This window comes from Caretta caretta, chromosome 2 (genome assembly GCF_965140235.1).
Source record: "Caretta caretta isolate rCarCar2 chromosome 2, rCarCar1.hap1, whole genome shotgun sequence".
NCBI classification, from domain to species: Eukaryota; Metazoa; Chordata; order Testudines; family Cheloniidae; genus Caretta; species Caretta caretta.
Window position 1 is genome coordinate 267,646,302 of NC_134207.1, and position 21,455 is coordinate 267,667,756.

At 44.2% G+C, this 21,455-nt stretch overlaps 1 protein-coding gene across 9 annotated transcripts in view; it reads right to left on the bottom strand.

Moving 5' to 3' along the window:
- The window catches only part of MAP4 (microtubule associated protein 4), a 274,912-nt gene that overhangs the window by 94,968 nt on the left and 158,489 nt on the right, over positions 1 to 21,455 (bottom strand). For all 9 annotated transcript variants that reach the window (XM_048837267.2, XM_048837273.2, XM_048837274.2 and 6 more), the window contains exons 6-9: positions 10,593 to 10,703; positions 9,820 to 9,948; positions 9,202 to 9,294; positions 530 to 667 (exon numbers count right to left, since the gene is read on the bottom strand). In XM_048837267.2, the coding sequence (XP_048693224.2) occupies positions 530 to 667; positions 9,202 to 9,294; positions 9,820 to 9,948; positions 10,593 to 10,703 (471 nt within the window). The remainder of the gene's footprint in view (positions 1 to 529; positions 668 to 9,201; positions 9,295 to 9,819; positions 9,949 to 10,592; positions 10,704 to 21,455) is intronic.

A 21,455-nucleotide genomic window follows, 5' to 3' on the forward strand; every position in this document is an offset into this window, starting at 1 on the left:
TACACGGAGAGCAACTGAGCGTGCAGAGACCAACAGACACTACTTGCTACAAATCTCCAGTCTCAGGTGCAAGGAGTGGAATCCACATAAGGACCACCACTCAAAGAATATGACACAGTGTTCATTACAATCACAAATAGGAATGGGCCTAAAGCTGATCCTTTATATAGACCTACTCTCACAGTGAAGGACTCATTATAGCCACAGCTGGTTATCACTACTGTGCTACCCTCGTACATATCCAGTGTGCTCTTCCTCCACTCATCAGGCATTTTTCCAGTACAGAGAATTACACTGAAAAAATTCATCACCACCACTCCCTCATGACCAAATACTTTAAATGACTCAATTGGTACACCATCCAGTCCCACTGCCTTCCTATGTTTCATCATCTTTCGTATTGTCAATCTCCACCATCATGATAGGTTTTGTGAAGTTGTTGCTTGTGCATACTTCCCTACATGGTTTCTTCAAAATCTTAAATCCATCACCAAATAATCCATCACCAAGACAGACCCACAGATCTTACCTGTTGGTTCAACCTGCGGTGTGTCAGTAGCTTTGGTCTCTCCTGTAGGCTCTGTTAGTGCAGAAGGAACAGCAGCAGGTGCAGCAGCCACTGGACTTGGCAAATATTGTTCTGATACATCAGCTAACCTGGTGGGTTCTAGGTACACAAAAGAAATTTTTGTTCATTACACGTGAGTGAATTTGGAAACACTACCTGTATATATTGTGAGCTCTTTTGATAAGGGTCTGCGACTTTGCATGCATTTGTACCATGCCTAGTAACATAACAAGAGGGGCCACTGGACACTACTGTAACACAAATTAAATATACTACTACTACTCAAAAAGAAAAGGAGGACTTGTGGCACCTTAGAGACTAACCAATTTATTTGAGCATAAGCTTTTGTGAGCTACAGCTCACTGCATCCGATGCTGTAGCTCACGAAAGCTTATGCTCAAATAAATTGGTTAGTCTCTAAGGTGCCACAAGTACTCCCTTTCTTTTTGCGAACACAGACTAACACGGCTGCTACTTTGAAAACTACTACTACTCAAATACTGAAATAAGGAAGTTTGGTTCTACTCTGAAAAGTGACTCTAAAAATACCATTACGGTGTTCCACACTTATGACATCTCAGGATATGTCTACACAGTGAGCAGCAGCATGTGGCGACAAGTCCCAGAGCCAGAGTTGACCAATCTGGACTTTGAGAGGCTTGGGCTACTGCACTAAAAATAGCTATTATAGATTTTGCAGTTTGGGCTGGAGCTTGGGCTCTCAAACCCGCCCCTGACCACAGGCTTCTGAATCTGAGCTCCAGCTGGAGCCACTTCATCTACAACAGCTATTTTTTGTGCAGTAGCCCAAGCCCTGCAAACCCAAGTCTGTTGACCCAGGTTCTGAGACTTGCTGCCACGGGCAGCTGCTTGCTGCATAGATGTACCTTTAATGACTCAAACAAGTTTACTCCATTTATAAGACTGTTTTTCTAGCTGCAACCAGAACACTCAACTTGGAATCTGGAGTAAAGCTAGATTCTTTCTGGCTTACTCACCACAACCAATAATGACGATTCTGCAGGTCACATTCCATTACACCTGTGCAAATTAGTGCAATTCTCCTCTCAGTTATACCTGTGCAGTCCCACTGTCTCCTGAGTGTCACAACAATGTGGTACAGCACATGGCTGTGAAAATGGAACTTAGTTAAAAATTGATGAACATGCATGCACCAGAATCACATTTGTTGGTTCTCCCTGCTGCACTGACCCTGCAGGGTTAAGAGGAATAAAATCTAATAAACGAACACATGTCACTGAAGTCAGCAGACCTGACCGTCAACAGGCACAAGAGGTAGATACATTGAGTGAGAAGGTGCAATTTTTACAGGGATCCTTTTCAGGAGTAAGTTATGTCCACCCAATGAATTATTTTAGCATTCTGGAAAAGGCACAGTAACCTTGAACACCTATTCCTTATATTAGTAATGCATTTACTGCACCTTCACAGGTACAGAAGTAAGTGTAGGAGGTAGATACAAACTGCTCTACAAGAAAGGTGATCACTGAACCTATTTTGTCTCACACAGACCCCTGCCCAGATCCGCCTTGCATATCTTATGTGAATGAACTAGGAGCACCCAAGATCTATTGGTTAATTAGATCTCCCTATGGACCCAATTATGGTTAAATACAGACACTCTAGTACCGCAAGACACCTATTAACTAGGCTGTTCTAATTCTTCAAGTCAAGAGAGGAATGTTCATGACAAACTATAGGGATATGTGTACCTGTCTTTCCATGTTATATTATGCTGTCAAAGGAAAGACTGGATATAGAATTGGAGGCAGTGATTACTAAGGCTTCATAATACAACTACAAGAAAACATTACATCTGCAACAGCCACTTAAAATATCAAGGTAGAAGTTACTAGCATAAAATAAATTAATCAGAAAGCCTTCAAAAGAGATTTTCTGTTCATTAAGGGGTTCATTTTCCACTTCATATCTGACCCTTGACTATTGAGCCACCAGGGTGAGAACTGGGGGAGGTGCTGCTAACAGAAAGGAAAGTATTGGTAAGAAATGTTTTGTTTTACAGCCCAGCTTTTCCCACAATACTTGACATCTGGGAAGGAGTGAACAGTTGTAGGGAGGGTTATAGAAAAGATCAGAAAAAGAAAAATCTTATCCCCTCCCCCACCTATATTTGGTCAAAGGGCAAAATAGTTTCCGGGCCTCTGCCTGCAGTACCTTCCTGCTGAAGGATATCTGTGCAGAGGACAGGAAGTCCACCTTGTAGTGCATGACAAAGGTTCTAGCATTTGACCAGGTTGCTGTCCTACACATTTCTGCTGCAAATGCATTAGCTCTTTCTGCCCATGAGGTTGCCAGGGATCACATGGTATGTGCCCAGACCCCTTCTGGAACCAGAATCTCTGATGTCTTGTACACTTCCACAACGCACAGTTTAATCCACAGGATTTACAAACTTTGAGTCCTTAGAATTTCAGATGAAAGGATACATACAGGGCACCTGATCTGCTCATCTGACTGTACATCTGAGGTAAATTTTCAGAGGTTTTCTGAAATCTAAGGTGTGCCACATCCTCCTTGGTGGGATGCTCTGGTCTTGGACAGAACAATGGTAGAACCACCTCTTTAGAAGCATGGAAAGAAAAGTTCACCTTCGAGATAACCAATTCCTGAGTTCCATGCACCACCCTGTCCTCGTGAAACAAGCAATAAGGCTTCTGCATAGGGTGCTGCCAGCTCTGACACTCACCTGGCGGACCTGATGGCTATCAGAAAACAAGTTTTGATGGAAAAATACAACACTGACATCAGTGGTTCGAAGGGATGGTTTGTGAAGGAGCTCGGTACAAGTGACAAGTCCCCCTGGGAAAATGAGGTCTAATCACCGGCTTGGCTAACCAGACTGCTTGGGAATGGTCATCCAGAGAATCCACAGATCCTGTGAACATCACGCTACTATGTGCGGACACCTGAAGCAAAATGGTGCAGGGTTGGAGACCTTTGTCAAAGCTTTCTTGGAGAAAATCCAGGATAGCTAGGGTTTGCTTCATGTTCCTGGCACCAGCCACAAAACTCAGTCCAGACTGAGGAGTTTGATTTCAAATGTTGATACTCTTCTAGAGGAAAGAAGTGTTCGTTCTTTGGAGGACAGACCCAACGATACTAGTGCTTTCCTCTCAATAGCCAGGATGTTAGATGCAGCCAGTTCAGGTACAGATTAAGCAGACGATCTTGTGAGAGGATGTCTTATCTGTTTGGGAGCTGTAGGAGCGGTCCCAGTTTCAACTCTATCAGGTCTGAAAGTTAGTGTCTCCCTGGTCATAATGAATATTCAGAGGACAAGGCTATGATAATGGCACCGATATGAGAGGACGCATTTCTGGTGTGCAAGTTGGATTGCTGGAGGAAAATCCACAAGCCTTTTTTGTTCCGTGTGCATGCCACAGCCTTAAGTTGATTTTATGTGATATGGCCAAGTCTTCTGTAGAAGCTATTTCTTTTTTAGGTTTGCTGCAACGCATTTCCATGCTCTTTTCAGCTTCCACTCAACAATGGCAAATATTCAAAGCACATGTCAGTGGTATTACTGTTAAGCCTCTATCTGAGACACGCTGGGAAAGCACAGTAGAAAGTGTAAAAACGTTGAGACATCAATCTGAGGAAGTTTACAACGCACTGGTTGCTATTTCGGAAGAAGACCAGAGATCCAAAAGCTAAAAGTGAAAAACAGTCATTGGCCTCTGAAATATCCAGCTTCAAGTTTCTAACATCTGTCATAATCTGGTATGACATTCTTGTTAAAATCTCAAGTGTCAGCAAAATAGTGCATCTTGATTCAACACTTACCTTGCTAAACTACACACAAGACTTTTTAGTGAAATACAGAGAAACTGGATTCAAAGCAGCACAGGTTACAGCAAGAGAGTTTGCAGAGGCACGTGGTGTAGAACCAAAATTTCCATGTCCGAAAAATGACAAGAGTTTCGAGAAAAAAATGGCAACCAGAATATGAAGGAGCAAATTAGCCCACAGAAGATCCAGAAAAGAAATTTGAGGTTGAATTTTTTAATGTTGTGATGGATAAAGCAATATCTGCTGTTGATGAAAGGTTTAATACCTTACGAGCACACCATGAACAGTTTGGATTTTTGTATGACATAACTAAACTCAACGAAATAGGAAAACAAGAGCAGCTAATGACAAAGTGCAAGAACCTAGAGAGCCTCCTGAAGCACGGTGATAGTTTTGATTTAAATGGACTTGAACTGTACGAAGAATTGAGTACATTGTCATCAGTGTTGCCACATGCAAAGTCGGTGATGGACATTGTACAGTTTTATTATACCAGCAAACTTGTTGACATAAATCCTAACGTGTACATTGCCACTCATATTCTACTGACAATTCCTGTAACAGTAGCATCAGGAGACCGGAGTTTCTGAAAACTAAAGATCATTAAAAACTATCTCCGCTCTACAATGAGTCAGGAACGCTTGACTGGTCTTGCTATTCTTGCAACTGAACAAGACATCACTTCATCTTTGTCATACAATGACATTATTACTGATTTTGCAGCCAAAAAAGCCAGAAAGATTGCTTTTAATTAAAAACAAATCCTTGTTTCAATACCTCTTCATAGTAATTTTCAATAAAATGTTGACAAATTTAAAAAATTATATTATTTGCATCATTCTGTCAATAGATCAGAATGTTTTTAATATAGCGCTATGTCTTTAGTGCAAGTCTAGTCCATCAGCATTATAGTGTGCTTAATTTATTAAATTGTTTTTAATAAAGTGCATGTGGAAAGTTTTCCAATACTGTAAACTTATGTTTGTGTTGCTAAGAACAAGTCAGGCATAGGGGCATCAGTTTAATAATACTATATAGGGCCCCATAAATCCTAAGGACTGCCCTGCTGCCCCCATGTGTGACCGTGGTTGTACTGTTTGACTGAAGCAGGACGTGGTTCCCCTCTAGGCTGGTCTGGAACCTTTCCTAGAGTCAGCTTGACCACCCTTAGTTCTAGGAGGTTTATGCTGTGGGTCCTTTCCTCCAGGTGCCAGTTGCCTTGAACTGTTTGGGACTCCATGTGCGCTTCCCACCCATTCAGGCTGGCATCGATTGAGAGGATAAGGGGACCTGGAAGTCATTGCCCTTGTGAACTTTGCCCTGGGCTGATAACCATTTTAAGGAATTGATCACTTGTGCCAGAACCCTCTCTTGATCTTCCCTGCATTCTAGGGAAAAGTCCCATATCTTTAAGATGAAGCAAACTGATGTGTGATTGTGGTAGTGGAGTGATCCCTATGCTTGGAAATGATCTTAGCTTGTATAGGATCCAGGAACCAAAAGTCCCAATTACTGAGCTACTAAAGGCTGACGCTATCCTAAAGTCCTGGACTAAAGGTATGGTTTTCCCCTCAGAAGGTGAGTTCTATCCTGAGGAGCCCATGTATAGAAAAACAGAGGTCACTCTCAAAAAAGATTTTGAGGTTTTATCAGTCTCCCTCAGGCTGTCCCTAGTGCTACTTGCTTTGTGAAGGGATCTCTCTCCTGGGTAGAATATCGCAGAGTTCTCAATCATAGAATCATAGAATATCAGGGTTGGAAGGGACCTCAGGAGGTCATCTAGTCCAACCCCCTGCTCAAAGCAGGACCAATCCCCAATTAAATCATCCCAGCCAGGGCTTTGTCAAGCCCGACCTTAAAAACTTCTAAGGAAGGAGATTCTACCACCTCCCTAGGTAACGCATTCCAGCGTTTCACCACCCTCCTAGTAAAAAGTTTTTCCTAATATCCAACCTAAACCTCCCCCACTGCAACTTGAGACCATTACTCCTTGTCCTGTCCTCTTCCACCACTGACAATAGTCTAGAACCATCCTCTCTGGAACCACCTCTCAGGTAGTTGAAAGCAGCTATCAAATCCCCCCTCATTCTTCTCTTCTGCAGACTAAACAATCCCAGTTCCCTCAGCCTCTCCTCATAAGTCATGTGTTCCAGACCCCTCATCATTTTTGTTGCCCTTCGCTGGACTCTCTCCAATTTATCCACATCCTTCTTGTAGTGTGGGGCCCAAAACTGGACACAGTACTCCAGGTGAGGCCTCACCAATGTCGAATAGAGGGGAACGATCACGTCCCTCGATCTGCTCGCTATGCCCCTACTTACACATCCCAAAATGCCATTGGCCTTCTTGGCAACAAGGGCACACTGCTGACTCATATCCAGCTTCTCATCCACTGTCACCCCTAGGTCCTTTTCCGCAGAACTGCTGCCTAGCCATTCGGTCCCTAGTCTGCAGCGGTGCATTGGGTTCTTCCGTCCTAAGTGCAGGACCCTGCACTTATCCTTATTGAACCTCATCAGATTTCTTTTGGCCCAATCCTCCAATTTGTCTAGGTCCCTCTCTATCCTATCCCTGCCCTCCAGCGTATCTACCACTCCTCCTAGTTTAGTATCATCCGCAAATTTGCTGAGAGTCCAATCCACACCATCCTCCAGATCATTTATGAAGATATTGAACAAAACCGGCCCCAGGACTGACCCTTGGGGCACTCCACTTGACACCGGCTGCCAACTAGACATGGAGCCATTGATCACTACCCGTTGAGCCCGACAATCTAGCCAACTTTCTACCCACCTTATAGTGCATTCATCCAGCCCATACTTCTTTAACTTGCTGACAACAATACTGTGGGAGACCATGTCAAAAGCTTTGCTGAAGTCAAGAAACAATACATCCATGGCTTTCCCTTCATCCACAGAACCAGTAATCTCATCATAGAAGGCGATTAGATTAGTCAGGCATGACCTTCCCTTGGTGAATCCATGCTGACTGTTCCTGATCACTTTCCTCTCCTCTAAGTGCTTCAGGATTGATTCTTTGAGGACATGCTCCATGATTTTTCCGGGGACTGAGGTGAGGCTGACTGGCCTGTAGTTCCCAGGATCCTCCTTCTTCCCTTTTTTAAAGATTGGCACTACATTAACCTTTTTCCAGTCATCTGGGACTTCCCCCATTCGCCACGAGTTTTCAAAGATAATGGCCAATGGCTCTGCAATCACAGCCGCCAATTCCTTTAGCACTCTCGGATGCAACTCGTCCGGCCCCATGGACTTGTGCACGTCCAGCTTTTCTAAATAGTCCCTAACCACCTCTTTCTCCACAGAGGGCTGGCCATCTACTCCCCATGCTGTGATGCCCAGCGCAGCAGTCTGTGAGCTGATATGACAGAGATCACCCTGACTCTGGCTCTAATTAAAGGAAGTTTCCCTGACAACAGCATTCATTGTTGAACCTTCTGCAGAGGCAATGAGATTCTCAGCCAAAGCCTTGGCCTCCAGCAGTGACCAGGTGCCAACTATAGGTCCATCCCTGGAAGGAGGATAGCCACTTGAAGCAAGTCCTGTGCTCCACCAAATTCATGGAATCCCTGATTTTCAGAGAGAAGCTAGATCAAGTAGTGGCGGACAGTGCCCCAAAATCTAAACAGTCCTTCCCAATGCCATACCATACCTTTTGCAAGAGTACAGAATGGCCTTCAGGCAAAGGCATTCCTTTTGGCTTTCATCCTCACAGAAACACCAGTGAAGAGACAACTTGTTCTCCAGAGGAAAGCCCCGAGGGAACCCTGCCATTCCCAAAGCCTCATTATGACAAAGACTGCATAGGTCTCTACCTAGGGCTGAGTTACAGGCTCCACCCCATTCATTTTTCGTCTAGTCCCACATCTCAAACAACCCCATAAAGCATGGTTTAATCCAGAACAAGATTTCTCATTTCCTGGATGTGGGAGTAATAGAGAGCATTCCCTCAGAAGATGGAGTAGAACCCTTAAAACTCTATCATCTTTATCATTCAGAAATTTACAGGCAGAATGAGAGCCATTCTGTATCTCAAAAGGCTCAACAGGTAGATGAAGAAAACCAAGTTCCAGATGGAGACCCTAACATCTATGGTGTATCCCTGTCCCAGAGAGATTTTATGACTTCAGTAGATCTGGCAGATGAATACACCTCCAACATCTCAATCAGACCGTGCAACCACAGGTTCCCAAGGTTTGCCTACAACAGGAAGCATTATCAATATCTGATGCTCCCATTTGGCTTGTCCTCTGCCTTGTAGGTCTTTATAAAGATATTGGTGGTAATCACAGACAGACTAAGGTCACGCAGATCCACCTGTACTCCCTCCTGGACAACATCTTAATCAGAGCTCTATCTCTAGCAGTGGCATACAAAGCTATGTCTCTGACTTTGAGTATCCTGAAAGGCTTTATTATCAACATCAAGAAAAGCTCCTTGATTCTGTCCACCCAAATAACTCTCTTGGGAGTGAACATAGACCCCCAGATAGCAAGGATATATCCATCTTCAGAGAGATACCTAAAGTTCACAATTGATTTTATTTCTTTTCCCAATTCTGAGCACTTTGCCATAAGAAATGTAGCTCCAATGAAGATTTTTTTCTATTCCAAGGATGTTACAGAACCAACACAGCAGTGTTTTAGTCATGCTATAGTACCCACAATACAGCCCTTAGCCTCCATTTTTAAGAGGGAAGGAAAGACCATTATTTCTGGCATTCAAATCCTGCTGAAAGACTCCAGAAATAATTTTCTGGGGACAACCCAATACTTTAATTTTTACCTGGTGGCTCTCCAAAGGAAGATTTATCTAGTCCCTCCACAGCATGCTGAACTCCCAGCCAATGTTCTTCAGGCACTGTCACTCTTGCAGGTGCTAAGGGAAACAATTAGCACATATAGCCCTGTCAATGTCAACAGCACTGGTTCTGGACTTCAAAACAGATGCTCAACTACACACTGCAACCACATATTTACCCATGTGGTACAGGCTTTGCTGTTTTTGCAACTTCATTCTTAGAAAGAACTTATTAGTTCATCTTGGGAAACCTTACAGGACCTGAACATGTGTTCTCCTCTGATATTATTATGGATCTAAGGGATTATATAAGAAAGGGATATTAACTAGTACTAATTTTAAGATCCACCAGCACAAGACACACACTCTCAATGAGACATTCTGCTCCCAAATACCTTAAGAAATCTCTCAGACTGAAAATTGAGTTGAAGCATTTTATGTTCTTTCCAATGGGATATTTTCTTAATCTTGACTCATTTTATGTAACTGGAAAAGCCAAATATGATAATCTTTTTAAGATTAATACACCTAACAGTTTCTGACCCGCAGATCCCTCTGGTCCCAGTTATAAAGTAGCATGGCAGCAGCAGAAGTGTGTTGCACCTGATATATTCAGCAGAGACTCTGTTGTTGAATCCAGGGTCATGAAGGCAGATGGATCTATAACTTCTGCAGGAGAATATGAGGATCCCAGAGAAGGCAGTTCAGGTACCATCATAGCTGCATGGGGTGCTGTAAGAAATAAAGTACATTTGTCACTGCTATCATTCTTTTAAATTCTGATTTGTTTCCAACACAAACTTATTTCATTAGGTCCATTAACTTACAGAGCAATGTACTTTATTTTCATCACAAAATAATGTATACATGAGTCTATACTGTATATAAACCTACCTGTTAATTCACTCAGAGGCACTAGATCTGCGATACAGACCAAGAAAAAGTTAATCAAATGTTATTGGGCAGGGGAAGGGAAGTTGTGTGCCTTTCAGATACTACTCCAAAATAAGCTATTCTTATAGAAGCTCTCAAGCGACCATGGTCCAAATGTTGAAAACTGGAAAGTGAAAAAACCCACAAATGGGGACAAAACATTTGAAGACGAAGTTAAAGTTTGGACTTTAGTTTAATTCAGCTTTTTTTTTTAATTAAAATAAAATAGGACGAAAAGGGGATAAAAGACCAGGTCTGTTGAGAGAGCTCAAGCCCAAAACACTGTTTACAAAAGACGACTCAGGAGAAGAAAGGAGGTAAAATTTTACATTATTGCCAGTTTAACGGATTTCTGTAGACAGCCCACAATTCCATATATAGAAACTGAAAACTGAACCCCTGGTTAACAGCAGCCCGCGAACATATTCAATAGAGGATTATACCATGAACTTCTTCTGAAGCTTCAAAATGCTCTGTGAATGGTAGGCGAGTCTCCCCAGAAGGACGTAGCAGCATATCAGACAGGACATCCTCTCTGTGCATCTTGAAGGGCTCTGAGGAACATGAGAATAAATCAAACATGTTACCAGAAAAGGATGACAACATGAGAGTAAAATTATGTAAGAATGTTGAGGATGAGCAACACTACCAACATTGTCCTGCAAGAGGTTATACAAAGCTAGGAAATTTGGGTGTTCTCCCCCCCCCCCCGAAAAAAAAAGGACGACTTGTCCTCTTTCAAGCAAGATTTATACTCAACATGAAAATGTGGCTGTCCGTGTTATTTTGTAGCCAAGATGGGTTTAAGAGTAGAATAAATATTGTATGGTGCACCTGTATGTCCCTCTCTCAAAGACAAGCAGTATTTAAGTCTTGGGTGATTTGATGGACCGGTATATCTGATCTGAAGAAGAAATGAAAACTGATCCAGCTCAGATAACTCAAATGTCATTATGTCATGTCCCATACTGCACTTTGGGGAAAAGCATATAATGAGCCATACATACACTTCCCTCAGAGCAGCATGGAGGTGTAATTGGCTGTTGAGCCAGAGCAGGAATTTAGCAAAATAATGGGCCAGGCAGAGAAATCACCCATTTTTTATTATTCAGAGACATTACAAGATGATTGAGGAAGGGTACGGGTCTATTACAGGCCTGGGTGGGTGAGGTTCCGTGGCCTGCAATGTGCAGGAGGGAAGATTACATGATTATGATGGTCCCTTCTAACGTTAAAAGTCTGTGAGGAGAACAATCTTTGTTATATGTTCCAGATCAGACACACTGGTTAGTCAGCCTCACGAAGGATTTTTAATGCAAGTCAGCAGCTTGCCCGACAGGCAAGAAGCTGAAATTTCATTTATCTGGAGTCACCTTTTGACTGGCCTCTGGACAAAAGATATATAGCCCAAGACAGAGAAAGTATTTATGCCACTCCTTGGTGATATATACTCAGAGGTCAAGTCAGACACTCAACAAAAAAGGAAAGGAACTTCCATTTCAGCAATGCTGCCTGCTCTGTGTGTGTGTGTACACACACACACAAGTGCTCTCAAATAATGAGTGCAACCACCTAAGCAGGACACTGCAAGAAGAGTTGCACTATATTTTTAGGCTTGATTATTTAACTGAAATGGCCAAGCCATTTAACAGAAATGAAATGAGCAAGAGTAGTAGAGGGTTGATCTCGCAGACAGAGGGAAGAACAGAGCTGTAAAAACCAAACATGGGCTGATTGCTATGCCCGAATATAACCAAAAAGAAAGAATGTGCAACTGGGTGAAGGTAAAGAAGCACACTGCATGATGTGTCTCTCTCACATGTGACCCTGGGTTTCGAGGCCTCTAGATAGTTTTCAGGATCAAGGACTATCTTGTTAGCTTGCGCCAGGTATGCTTTACTTCACTGACTAGATAGATGCAGCTGAGCAACTAAAGGTCCTTTGCTCAGGACCCACAGCAGACAAGTGACATTTCTGACAGTATATCCCTCAACCCTTGGAATAGGCTAGTATGTGCACTATACATTGCTGAAAAGAAGGAATAATCACACTTTCCACAGTTGATCTGCATGCGTTCTGTATAGAGATCTCATATTATGCAGCACAATTAAAATGATGCCGTCTCAGGCCCAGTGGATTACACAGTTAGGTTGACGCACAGCAGCTTATGTCGACCTAGTTGTGCCTGTATCTACATTTAAATTGGTCTCCCACCACTATAAGTGCCCCATTGCACCAACATAGTAACCCAACCTCCCTATGCTGAGTAGAGTCTCAGTTGACATACTTAGGTTGATGCAGAGCGTGTGTAGACAATGCGCTATATATGTCAATCCTAACTGTACTTCAGCAGCTATTCCACAATGCAAAAGAAAGGAGTACTTGTGGCACCTTAGAGACTAACCAATTTATTTGAGCATAAGCTTTCGTGAGCTACAGCTCACTTCAACTCACTGTAGCTTACGAAAGCTTATGCTCAAATAAATTGGTTAGTCTCTAAGGTGCCACAAGTACTCCTTTTCTTTTTGCAAATACAGACTAACACGGCTGCTACTCTGAAACCTGTTCCACAATGATCACTCTGGTCATCATTGTGAACTCCACTGCCCAGGCATCACCAAGACCAGAAGTCTTCCCTCCCTTACCTTTAGAGCCCGGCAAATTTTTGAAATAGTTTTTCCTGATTGCCCGGCTTGGTGAGCACACTTAGCAGCTCTCAGTTGTTGCATGTAACTGGCCTACTGACCGTGCCAGCTACATGCTCCAGTCACACTCCTGTTTGGAATAGACGCTCCTGCTTAGAATGGGCCTGTGGAGAGAAGCAGCTGTGCAGGAACAGCTCCAAACCATCTGTAGAAATTTTGACATCTATGAGCAGATTCCTCGGGGGACGCATGAGAAGGGGTACAACAGGAATCAGCAGCAGTGCCACGTGAAAGCCACGGAAGGCATACCAGAAAGTCAGGGAGGCCAACAAGCAATCCAGTGCCAAGCTGCAAACCTGCCAAGTCACAAGCTCCTGCCGTGAACAGCGAGGAGGTGGCTGTGGATGAGGAATAGGAGTAGTATGGAGGACAGGCAAGCAGGGGATCCAGCCGCACAGGAAGTCAGGCCCTCGTTTTAACTCCACCAGAGTCCAGCCTGTCCTGCCAATCAAGCCCGATGCAAGGGAAGGATACTCAGGTAAGTATGCAGATGAATTTTCAATTACAGGGATAGCAACCCAAAGCAGCAAGATACAACTTTTGTCTTTTCATTAATATACTCATGCTAGAATAGGTAGTGGTACAACCAAGAGAGGTAGAGTTGCTTTCTGCTTTTCATTCTCCTCTACTTAGGCAGGGTGGCCATTCAGAGCTGTTTGTTTAAATCCACAGGGATATCCCTTGAAACCTCCTGAGAGGTCTCAATGAAACTTTTATGGAGGTACTCTGCAATCCTCTGCTGAAGGTTTCTGAGGAGGGCTGCCTTATTTCTTCCTCTGAGGTAGAACACTGTCCCTCACCGTTCAGCGATAACTTCAGCAGGCACCATTATAGGACACAGTCTAGCAGCATTTGGGCCCCAATGACTCTGGTATGTCAGCAGCAGCTGTACTCTCTCCACTTCTGTTATCCTCAGGAGTGAAATATCAGCTAAAATCACCACTGTTTGTGGAAACCTATGACAATATTCCATGTCATTGCCCTAGTCTACTAGAATCATGCAGCTGAGCAATTCCCTCGTCATTTTCCCGGCCCCCCGACAGGCCACACTCATCATGGCTGGTGCCATGCACAAGCAATCCCAAGCAGACGTGAAAATGTAGTGCTTAAAACTTTAGGTGAGCAAGGGGAGTGAATTCAGCTTCCTAAATTTTGCTTTCTGTAGTGAATATACTGATAATGGTACCTCTGTGTATTTTATCTTCAACTGCTGCCATTGTGGCCTTCAGGGTCTCCCCCTCCATACCTGCAGAATGCCTGAGCCAGGTAAAGAGGAGAAAGACGAGGACTCAGTATGACATGTTCAATGAGATCCTGCAAGCCAGTGATGCACTGGATCGTGAGCACAGGGCCTGGAGGATGACATTGTGGACAGCCTCGAAGGAAAGAGTGGAAAGGAGAAAGGCTCAGGAGTCCCATCACGAAAAGGGGAGAGAGATGCACTAGGATATAATGGGGCTTCTCAGGCAGCAAACACAGATGCTCCAGACTCCAATGGAACTGTAGTTAGCCTCCCTCTGCAGCACACAGAACTCAATATCGGGACCTCTCTCTACCCCCCATCCCCTCAACATTCCACATGGCATCAGTGGTCACTGCACTACCCCCACCACTCCACCCCAGAGGACATTAAAGACAATCAGAGCTTCACATACACTGACCTATGAAAGCTACGGTTGGTATATATGTACCTGAAATAGACGTGAATATTCTTTCCCCTTCATAAGTTCTGTTCACTTAATTTATTAAACTTTATTACGTTTTTAATGTATTTGTTTAAAATTGCCCTTTGTTGCACTGATTTTATTACAGAATAAATCCTATTATTTGGAACATAAATTATCTTTATTAGATCACAACACATGCTGCCGAGTGCCGAGCTGTTCTGAAAGAAACCAATTACCTGTTACTGCACAGTCGCACACAATTCATAGGATCAGTCACAAAATTAATAGGTACATTGACATTGTTAGAGTCCTACATGTACAGCAATCACCACACAATTCCTACCACACCACAAAAGAGCAGGTCCAAGTGGAGCACACTACAACACCACACACTATTCTGGCTCACTGTTATCTGGCTGTTCAAATTCAGCAGACAGGTGCTGCACCTCTGCTCTCCATCCCAGCGGAAACCTTTCCCCCTTTGCTTCACATATATTATGCAGGACATAGCAGGCAGCTATAACCATTGGGATACTTTTTTCATTTGAGATCCAATCTTGTGAGTAAACAATGCCACCAACCCTTCAAATGACCAAAAGCACATTCAACTGTCATTCTGTACCTGCTTCAGCCGTTAGTTGAATCATTCCTTGGTGCTGTCAGGTAGCCAGTATGACTTTCCAGACTAGTGGGGGGCTGTATCACCACCTACCCTGCAACTGTGGGTGCCTCACTATGCTTTGCTGCTGTAACTCCCACCTGAGCCACTCACAAACCGCCTGCCAGCATGCATGTCTGTGTATAGCTGCACCTTGCCAGCCACATATCAGTCATACTGTGGCTTCCACTAGCCTTGGTTACACTTTCAGGGTGACCCCACCATGCTCCCACGCCTGGATTTTCCCCAAAAAACGTGTTCTGCACCATCCAGCCCTCTCCTGGACAGTCCAGATACATTAGGCCCGTTGCCCCTCTAAGGGGATCAACATACAACAGTCTGCTACGTTAAATGAAGTTACCCAAACAATTAACACTGGATTGAACTTTAATTAAAAAATAAAACAAGTTTATTACCTGCAAGGAGACAGGTTTTAAGTGAGTACAAATATAATGCATTACAGTCAGAAATCGTTACAAGAGAAATAAAGATGAAACGCTTACTAAACTTAAACTGGTTCAAGGTGCCCTTATCACATGTTTCCAGTAACACTGCAGACCAAACCGTCAGGCCAGGATCTGCTCCCCAAGTCCAACAGCTGTTTCTTTTATCTTCTAGGTGAAAAAGGAGATGGACGGAGAGTGATAACTTTGGGTGTTTTTGCCCCTCACTTTTTAGTCCAGTCCCCACTTTGAGATGCATGTTTCCAAAGGTTAACCCCCAAAGCAAAGTTTATTCAAAACAGTAAAGGCGGCAACATGGTGTCTGACAGCGAAATAGGAAGCATGCTGTTTCTTCTCATCTCGGTTTGCTGAAATGCAGATTTTCCTGGTCTCCTGTCTTCCTGGTCTGACTGTCTGAGGACCCTGTTTATAACTTATATGTAAATTGAGGTAAACACACACTTCTTTGTTTCAGAACTGCTCGACTGATTATGTCTAATCAGAGCTATGTGGGTTTGAACATGTGCCACCATCATTCAGGGGGAATTCATAACTTTACATATAATGTTGCTACACACACTTCACCATGATATTATTGACCAGCAAGTTATTAGTTTTCAAATCATACCTCACAAGGCATATTTTGCACAAAGAGTATTATAATAGTGTGTAGGGTGTGCATACACGGGTGCTCTCAGTCACAGGTGGTGTATGGCTTCATGAGCAAGGGGTAGGCTGGAGTCCCCCAGGATCTCTATTGGCATTTCAATATTCCCAACGGTAATCCGCCAATTGGGAAAGAAAGTCCCTACTTGTAGCTTTCTGAACAGTCCTGTTTTCTTAGAGATGTCAGTGTCATGCACTTTCTCTGACCAACCCACACTGATATCGGTAAATCATCCTCAGTGATCCATCAATGCTTGCATAATCATAGAAAAGTAGCCCTTTCTGTTGACATACTCTGTGGAAGGTGGTCAGGTGCCAAAACAGGGATGTGTGTGCCATTTATCGCTCTACCACAGTTTTGGAGTCCTACTGTTGCAAATCCATCCATTATGTCCCGCATTTTGCCCAGAGTCACAGTCCTGGGTAGCAGGAAATGGTTAACGGCCCTGCACACTTGCATGACAACGACCCCTGCGGTGGATTTCCTGACTCCAAATTGATTCCCAACTGACTGGTAGCAAACTTGGGTACCAGGTTTCCACAGTGCAATCACCACTCAATTCTCCACTGTCAGTGCAGCTCTCATTTTGGTATCCCTGCGCCGCACGGCTGTGGCAAGCTCAGCACACAGATGCAGGAACGTGAGCTCTGGCATCCAAAAGTTCTGCAGCCACTGGTCATCATCCCAAACCTTCATTACGATGAGATCCCACCAGTCAGTGCTTGTTTCTTGGGCTCAGAAGTGGCATTCCATCATCTGCAGTTGCACCATGAATGCCACCAACAACCTTGAATTGGTTCTCGTTGTGTCCCACAGCCATCTGTCTTCCAAGAAATGTTCATGTTCTCCACTCATATGGTTTTTGTGGCTCTGCAAATATTCCAAGATCAAGTGACCTGTGCTTGAAACGCTCATGAAAATAGTGCAGAGCTGTGCAGACTCCATGCTCCCATCAGAGATGGCAGACAGAGGGCTGTGCAGGTTGGTGGGATTTTGAAAAAAGGACATGAAAATTGTGGGATACAGACAACATTATGGATTGAGACAGTTGCAAATTGGGATGTTGACCCCATGCTCCCAATAACCCCTGAGCAACCTGTTTTGGCCCCATCATGCATTTCCAAAACTTCCCAAAAGGCAATGCGCCTAACAGTGGCAAGTTGCACAGTGGGATACCTACCCATAGTGCACGGCACTCTGAATCTATACAAGCACGCCTGGTATACCCTGCCATGGTGCGTACAATCAACACAAGGAGCCAAGCATGCACACACACAAGTGACATACTAACTGTGGCAGCTGTAAGCCGACGTAACTTGAGTTTGCCATAAGCTTCAGTGTACACATGGCCTCAGTCTACTATTCATGACATGCCTATTCTTTGAGACGGACGATGGGGAAGCTTTTAAAAACATTTCTATGCTCAGTGTGCTCAGAAGTTTCATGATTGGCTGAGCTTCATATATTGTCCAGCTGTCTTCATCAGGGTGGCTGAGATGCAGAAACAATATCTTCCACCTAATCTTAGCTAAATTTCAACACAGATGGGATTCACCATCACAAATACCACAATTAGAATTTCGCACAGAACTTCTGCCCTGGCTGCCAGGACAGCTATCAAAATATCTTCTTTAATTTCTCTATTAATGAGGAACACCTCCTTCAGCATGGGACAGCCAAAAATTTCCATAGCAGAGCTCTGAATGCTAGTCACAAAGTGCCCCTTGGCTGGGGGTTCACTGTGCAGCCCAAGACATTTATGACTTGGACTTCCAACACTTCTACTGCTTCCTGAATTCAATCATGCTCAGCTGTCAGACTCAATAGCTCTTCTTTGGAAACTGAACAATCCTTGTGTAACTTGCATGGACATCCATAAAGAGACATCCTTCAATCTGACTGAACAAGTTTCCTTTTTGGCAAAAGGACTATGCATACAAGACTTACAGAAAACACAGCTTCTGTAGCTCTAAACACCAGAAAAAGGATATGCGCCCAGTATTAGAATAGCATGAGACCTGGGAAAAAGGTCAATTAGGTGAAAAGAGGAAAAACCGGACTTTTGCCCCAACAGTCTAGAACTAGTGACTTGCTCAGTAATAGGATTACTCATAGTTATAAGATATCCATATTGTACCTTCACACAGGGATGAAAAGAAACACACCACCTGTACAAGAATTTTAACTGCAAGAATATTTATTCCAGAAACGCATCTTTTTCCACTGGTTTCCTGTTATATATAAAATGGGATACTTAATCTAGTTATGATCATAGCCAGTGATAAACAAGTTTATTGGATGCAATTTGTACACCTCTACATATTAATTATTCATTGTCAGTCTTGTAGACAAATATTAAAGTGCAGTTCTGGGTTTAACTATTTGGTGACATTGCATTTTTCAGAATTTCAAGTCCTTGTTTGGACTTGATGGAGCATCTCATCATGCATCTATATATACAAAAGAAATATAATCCAGTACATTTTGGTGTGCTGAGGGAGAGAGCATAACTCAATATTGTAGTTATTGGTGCTGTATAAACAATAGATGAGGTTTAGATAAGAGTAAATTTAGAAAGGGAGGCAGGCAAGCAGTGAGGTTGGTTGGAAGGCATGAGATGCGCTGTCCTAAGGTTGGGGGTTCCACGACCACCACTCCCAAGAGAAGGAGGCGGGTGGTGGTGGTCAGGGACTCTCTCCTCAAGGGGACTGAGTCATCTATCTGCCACCCTGACCAGGAAAACAGAGAAGTCTGCTACTTGCCAGGAGCTAAGATTTGCAATGTGACGGCGAGACTGCAGAGACTCATCAAGCTCTCGGATCGCTACCCCTTCCTGCTTCTCCACGTGGGCACCAATGATACTGCCAAGAATGACCTTGAGCGGATCACTGCGGACTACGTGGCTCTGGGAAGAAGGACAAAGGAGTTTGAGGCGCAAGTGGTGTTCTCGTCCATCCTCCCCGTGGAAGGAAAAGGCCGGGGTAGGGACCGTCGAATCGTGGAAGTCAACGAATGGCTACGCAGGTGGTGTCAGAGAGAAGGCTTTGGATTCTTTGACCATGGGATGGTGTTCCATGAAGGAGGAGTGCTGGGCAGAGACGGGCTCCACCTAACGAAGAGAGGGAAGAGCATCTTTGCGAGCAGCCTGGCTAACCTAGTGAGGAGGGCTTTAAACTAGGTTCACCGGGGGAAGGAGACCAAAGCCCTGAGGTAAGTGGGCAAGCAGGATACCAGGAGGAAGCACAGGCAGGAGCGTCTGTGAGGGGAGGGCTCATACTGAGAATGAGGGGCGATCAGCAGGTTATCTCAAGTGCCTACATACAAATGCAAGAAGCCTGGGAAACAAGCAGGGAGAACTGGAGGTCCTGGTGAAGGCAAGGAATTATGATGTGATTGGAATAACAGAGACTTGGTGGGATAACTCACATGACTGGAGTACTGTCATGGATGGTTATAAACTGTTCAGGAAGGACAGGCAGGGCAGAAAAGGTGGGGGAGTAGCACTGAATTGTAAGGGAGCAGCATGACTGCAGAAAAACCTGAGTGTCTCTGGATTAAGTTTAGAAGTGTGAGCAACAAGAGTGATGTAGTGGTGGGAGTCTGCTATAGACCACCGGACCAGGGGGATGAGGTGGATAAGCCTTTCTTCCGGCAACTTGCAGAAGCTACTAGATCGCACGCCCTGGTTCTCATGGGCGACTTCAATCACCCTGATACCTGCTGGGAGAGCACTACAGCGGTGCACAGACAATCCAGGAAGTTTTTGGAAAATGTAGGGGACAATTTCCTGGTGCAAGTGCTGGAGGAGCCAACTAGGGGGGGAGCTTTTCTTGACCTGCTGCTCACAAACTGTGAAGAATTAGTAAGGGAAGCAAAAGTGGATGGGAATCTGGGAGGCAGTGACCATGAGTTGGTCGAGTTCAGGATCCTGACACAGGGAAGAAAGGTAAGCAGCAGAATACGGACCCTGGACTTCAGGAAAGCAGACTTCGACTCCCTCAGGGAACTGATGGGTAGGATCCCCTGGGGGAATAACATGAGGGGGAAAGGAGTCCAGGAGAGCTGGCTGTATTTCAAAGAATCCTTATTGAGGTTGCAGGGACAAACCATCCCGATGTGTCGAAAGAATAGTAAATATGGCAGGCGACCAGCTTGGCTTAACGGTGAAATCCTTGCGGATCTTAAACATAAAAAAGAAGCTTACAAGATGTGGAATATTGGACAAATGACCAGGGAAGAGTATAAAAATATTGCTCGGGCATGTAGGAATGAAATCAGGAGGGCCAAATCACACCTGGAGCTGCAGCTAGCAAGAGATGTTAAGAGTAACAAGAAGGGTTTCTTCAGGTATGTTGGCAACAAGAAGAAAGCCAAGGAAAGTGTGGGCCCCTTACTGAATGAGGGAGGCAACCTAGTGACAGAGGATGTACTCAATGCTTTTTTTGCCTCTGTCTTCACGAACAAGGTCAGCTCCCAGACTGCTGCGCTGGGCAACACAGCATAGGGAGTAGGTGGCCAGCCCTCTGTGGAGAAAGAAGTGGTTAAGGACTATTTAGAAAAGCTGGATGTGCACAAGTCCATGTGGCCAGATGCGTTGCATCCGAGAGTGCTAAAGGAGTTGGGGCTGTGATTGCAGAGCCATTGGCCATTATCTTTGAAAACTCATGGCGATCGGGGGAAGTCCCGGACGACTGGAAAAAGGCTAATGTAGTGCCCATCTTTAAAAAAGGGAAGAAGGAGGATCCTGGAAAATACAGGCCAGTCAGCCTCACCTCAGTCCCTGGAAAAATCATGGAGCAGGTCCTCAAGGAATCAATCCTGAAGCACTTACACGAGAGGAAAGTGATCAGGAACAGTCAGCATGGATTCACCAAGGGAAGGTCATGCCTGACTAATCTAATCGCCTTCTATGATGAGATTACTGGTTCTGTGGATGAAGGGAAAGCCATGGATGTATTGTTTCTTGACTTTAGCAAAACTTTTGACATGGTCTCCCACAGTATTCTTGTCAGCAAGTTAAAGAAGTATGGGCTGGATGAATGCACTATAAGGTGGGTAGAAAGTTGGCTAAATTGTCGGGCTCAAAGGGTAGTGATCAATGGCTCCATGTCTAGATGGCAACTGGTATCAAGTGGAGTGCCTCAAGGGTTGGTCGTGGGGCCGGTT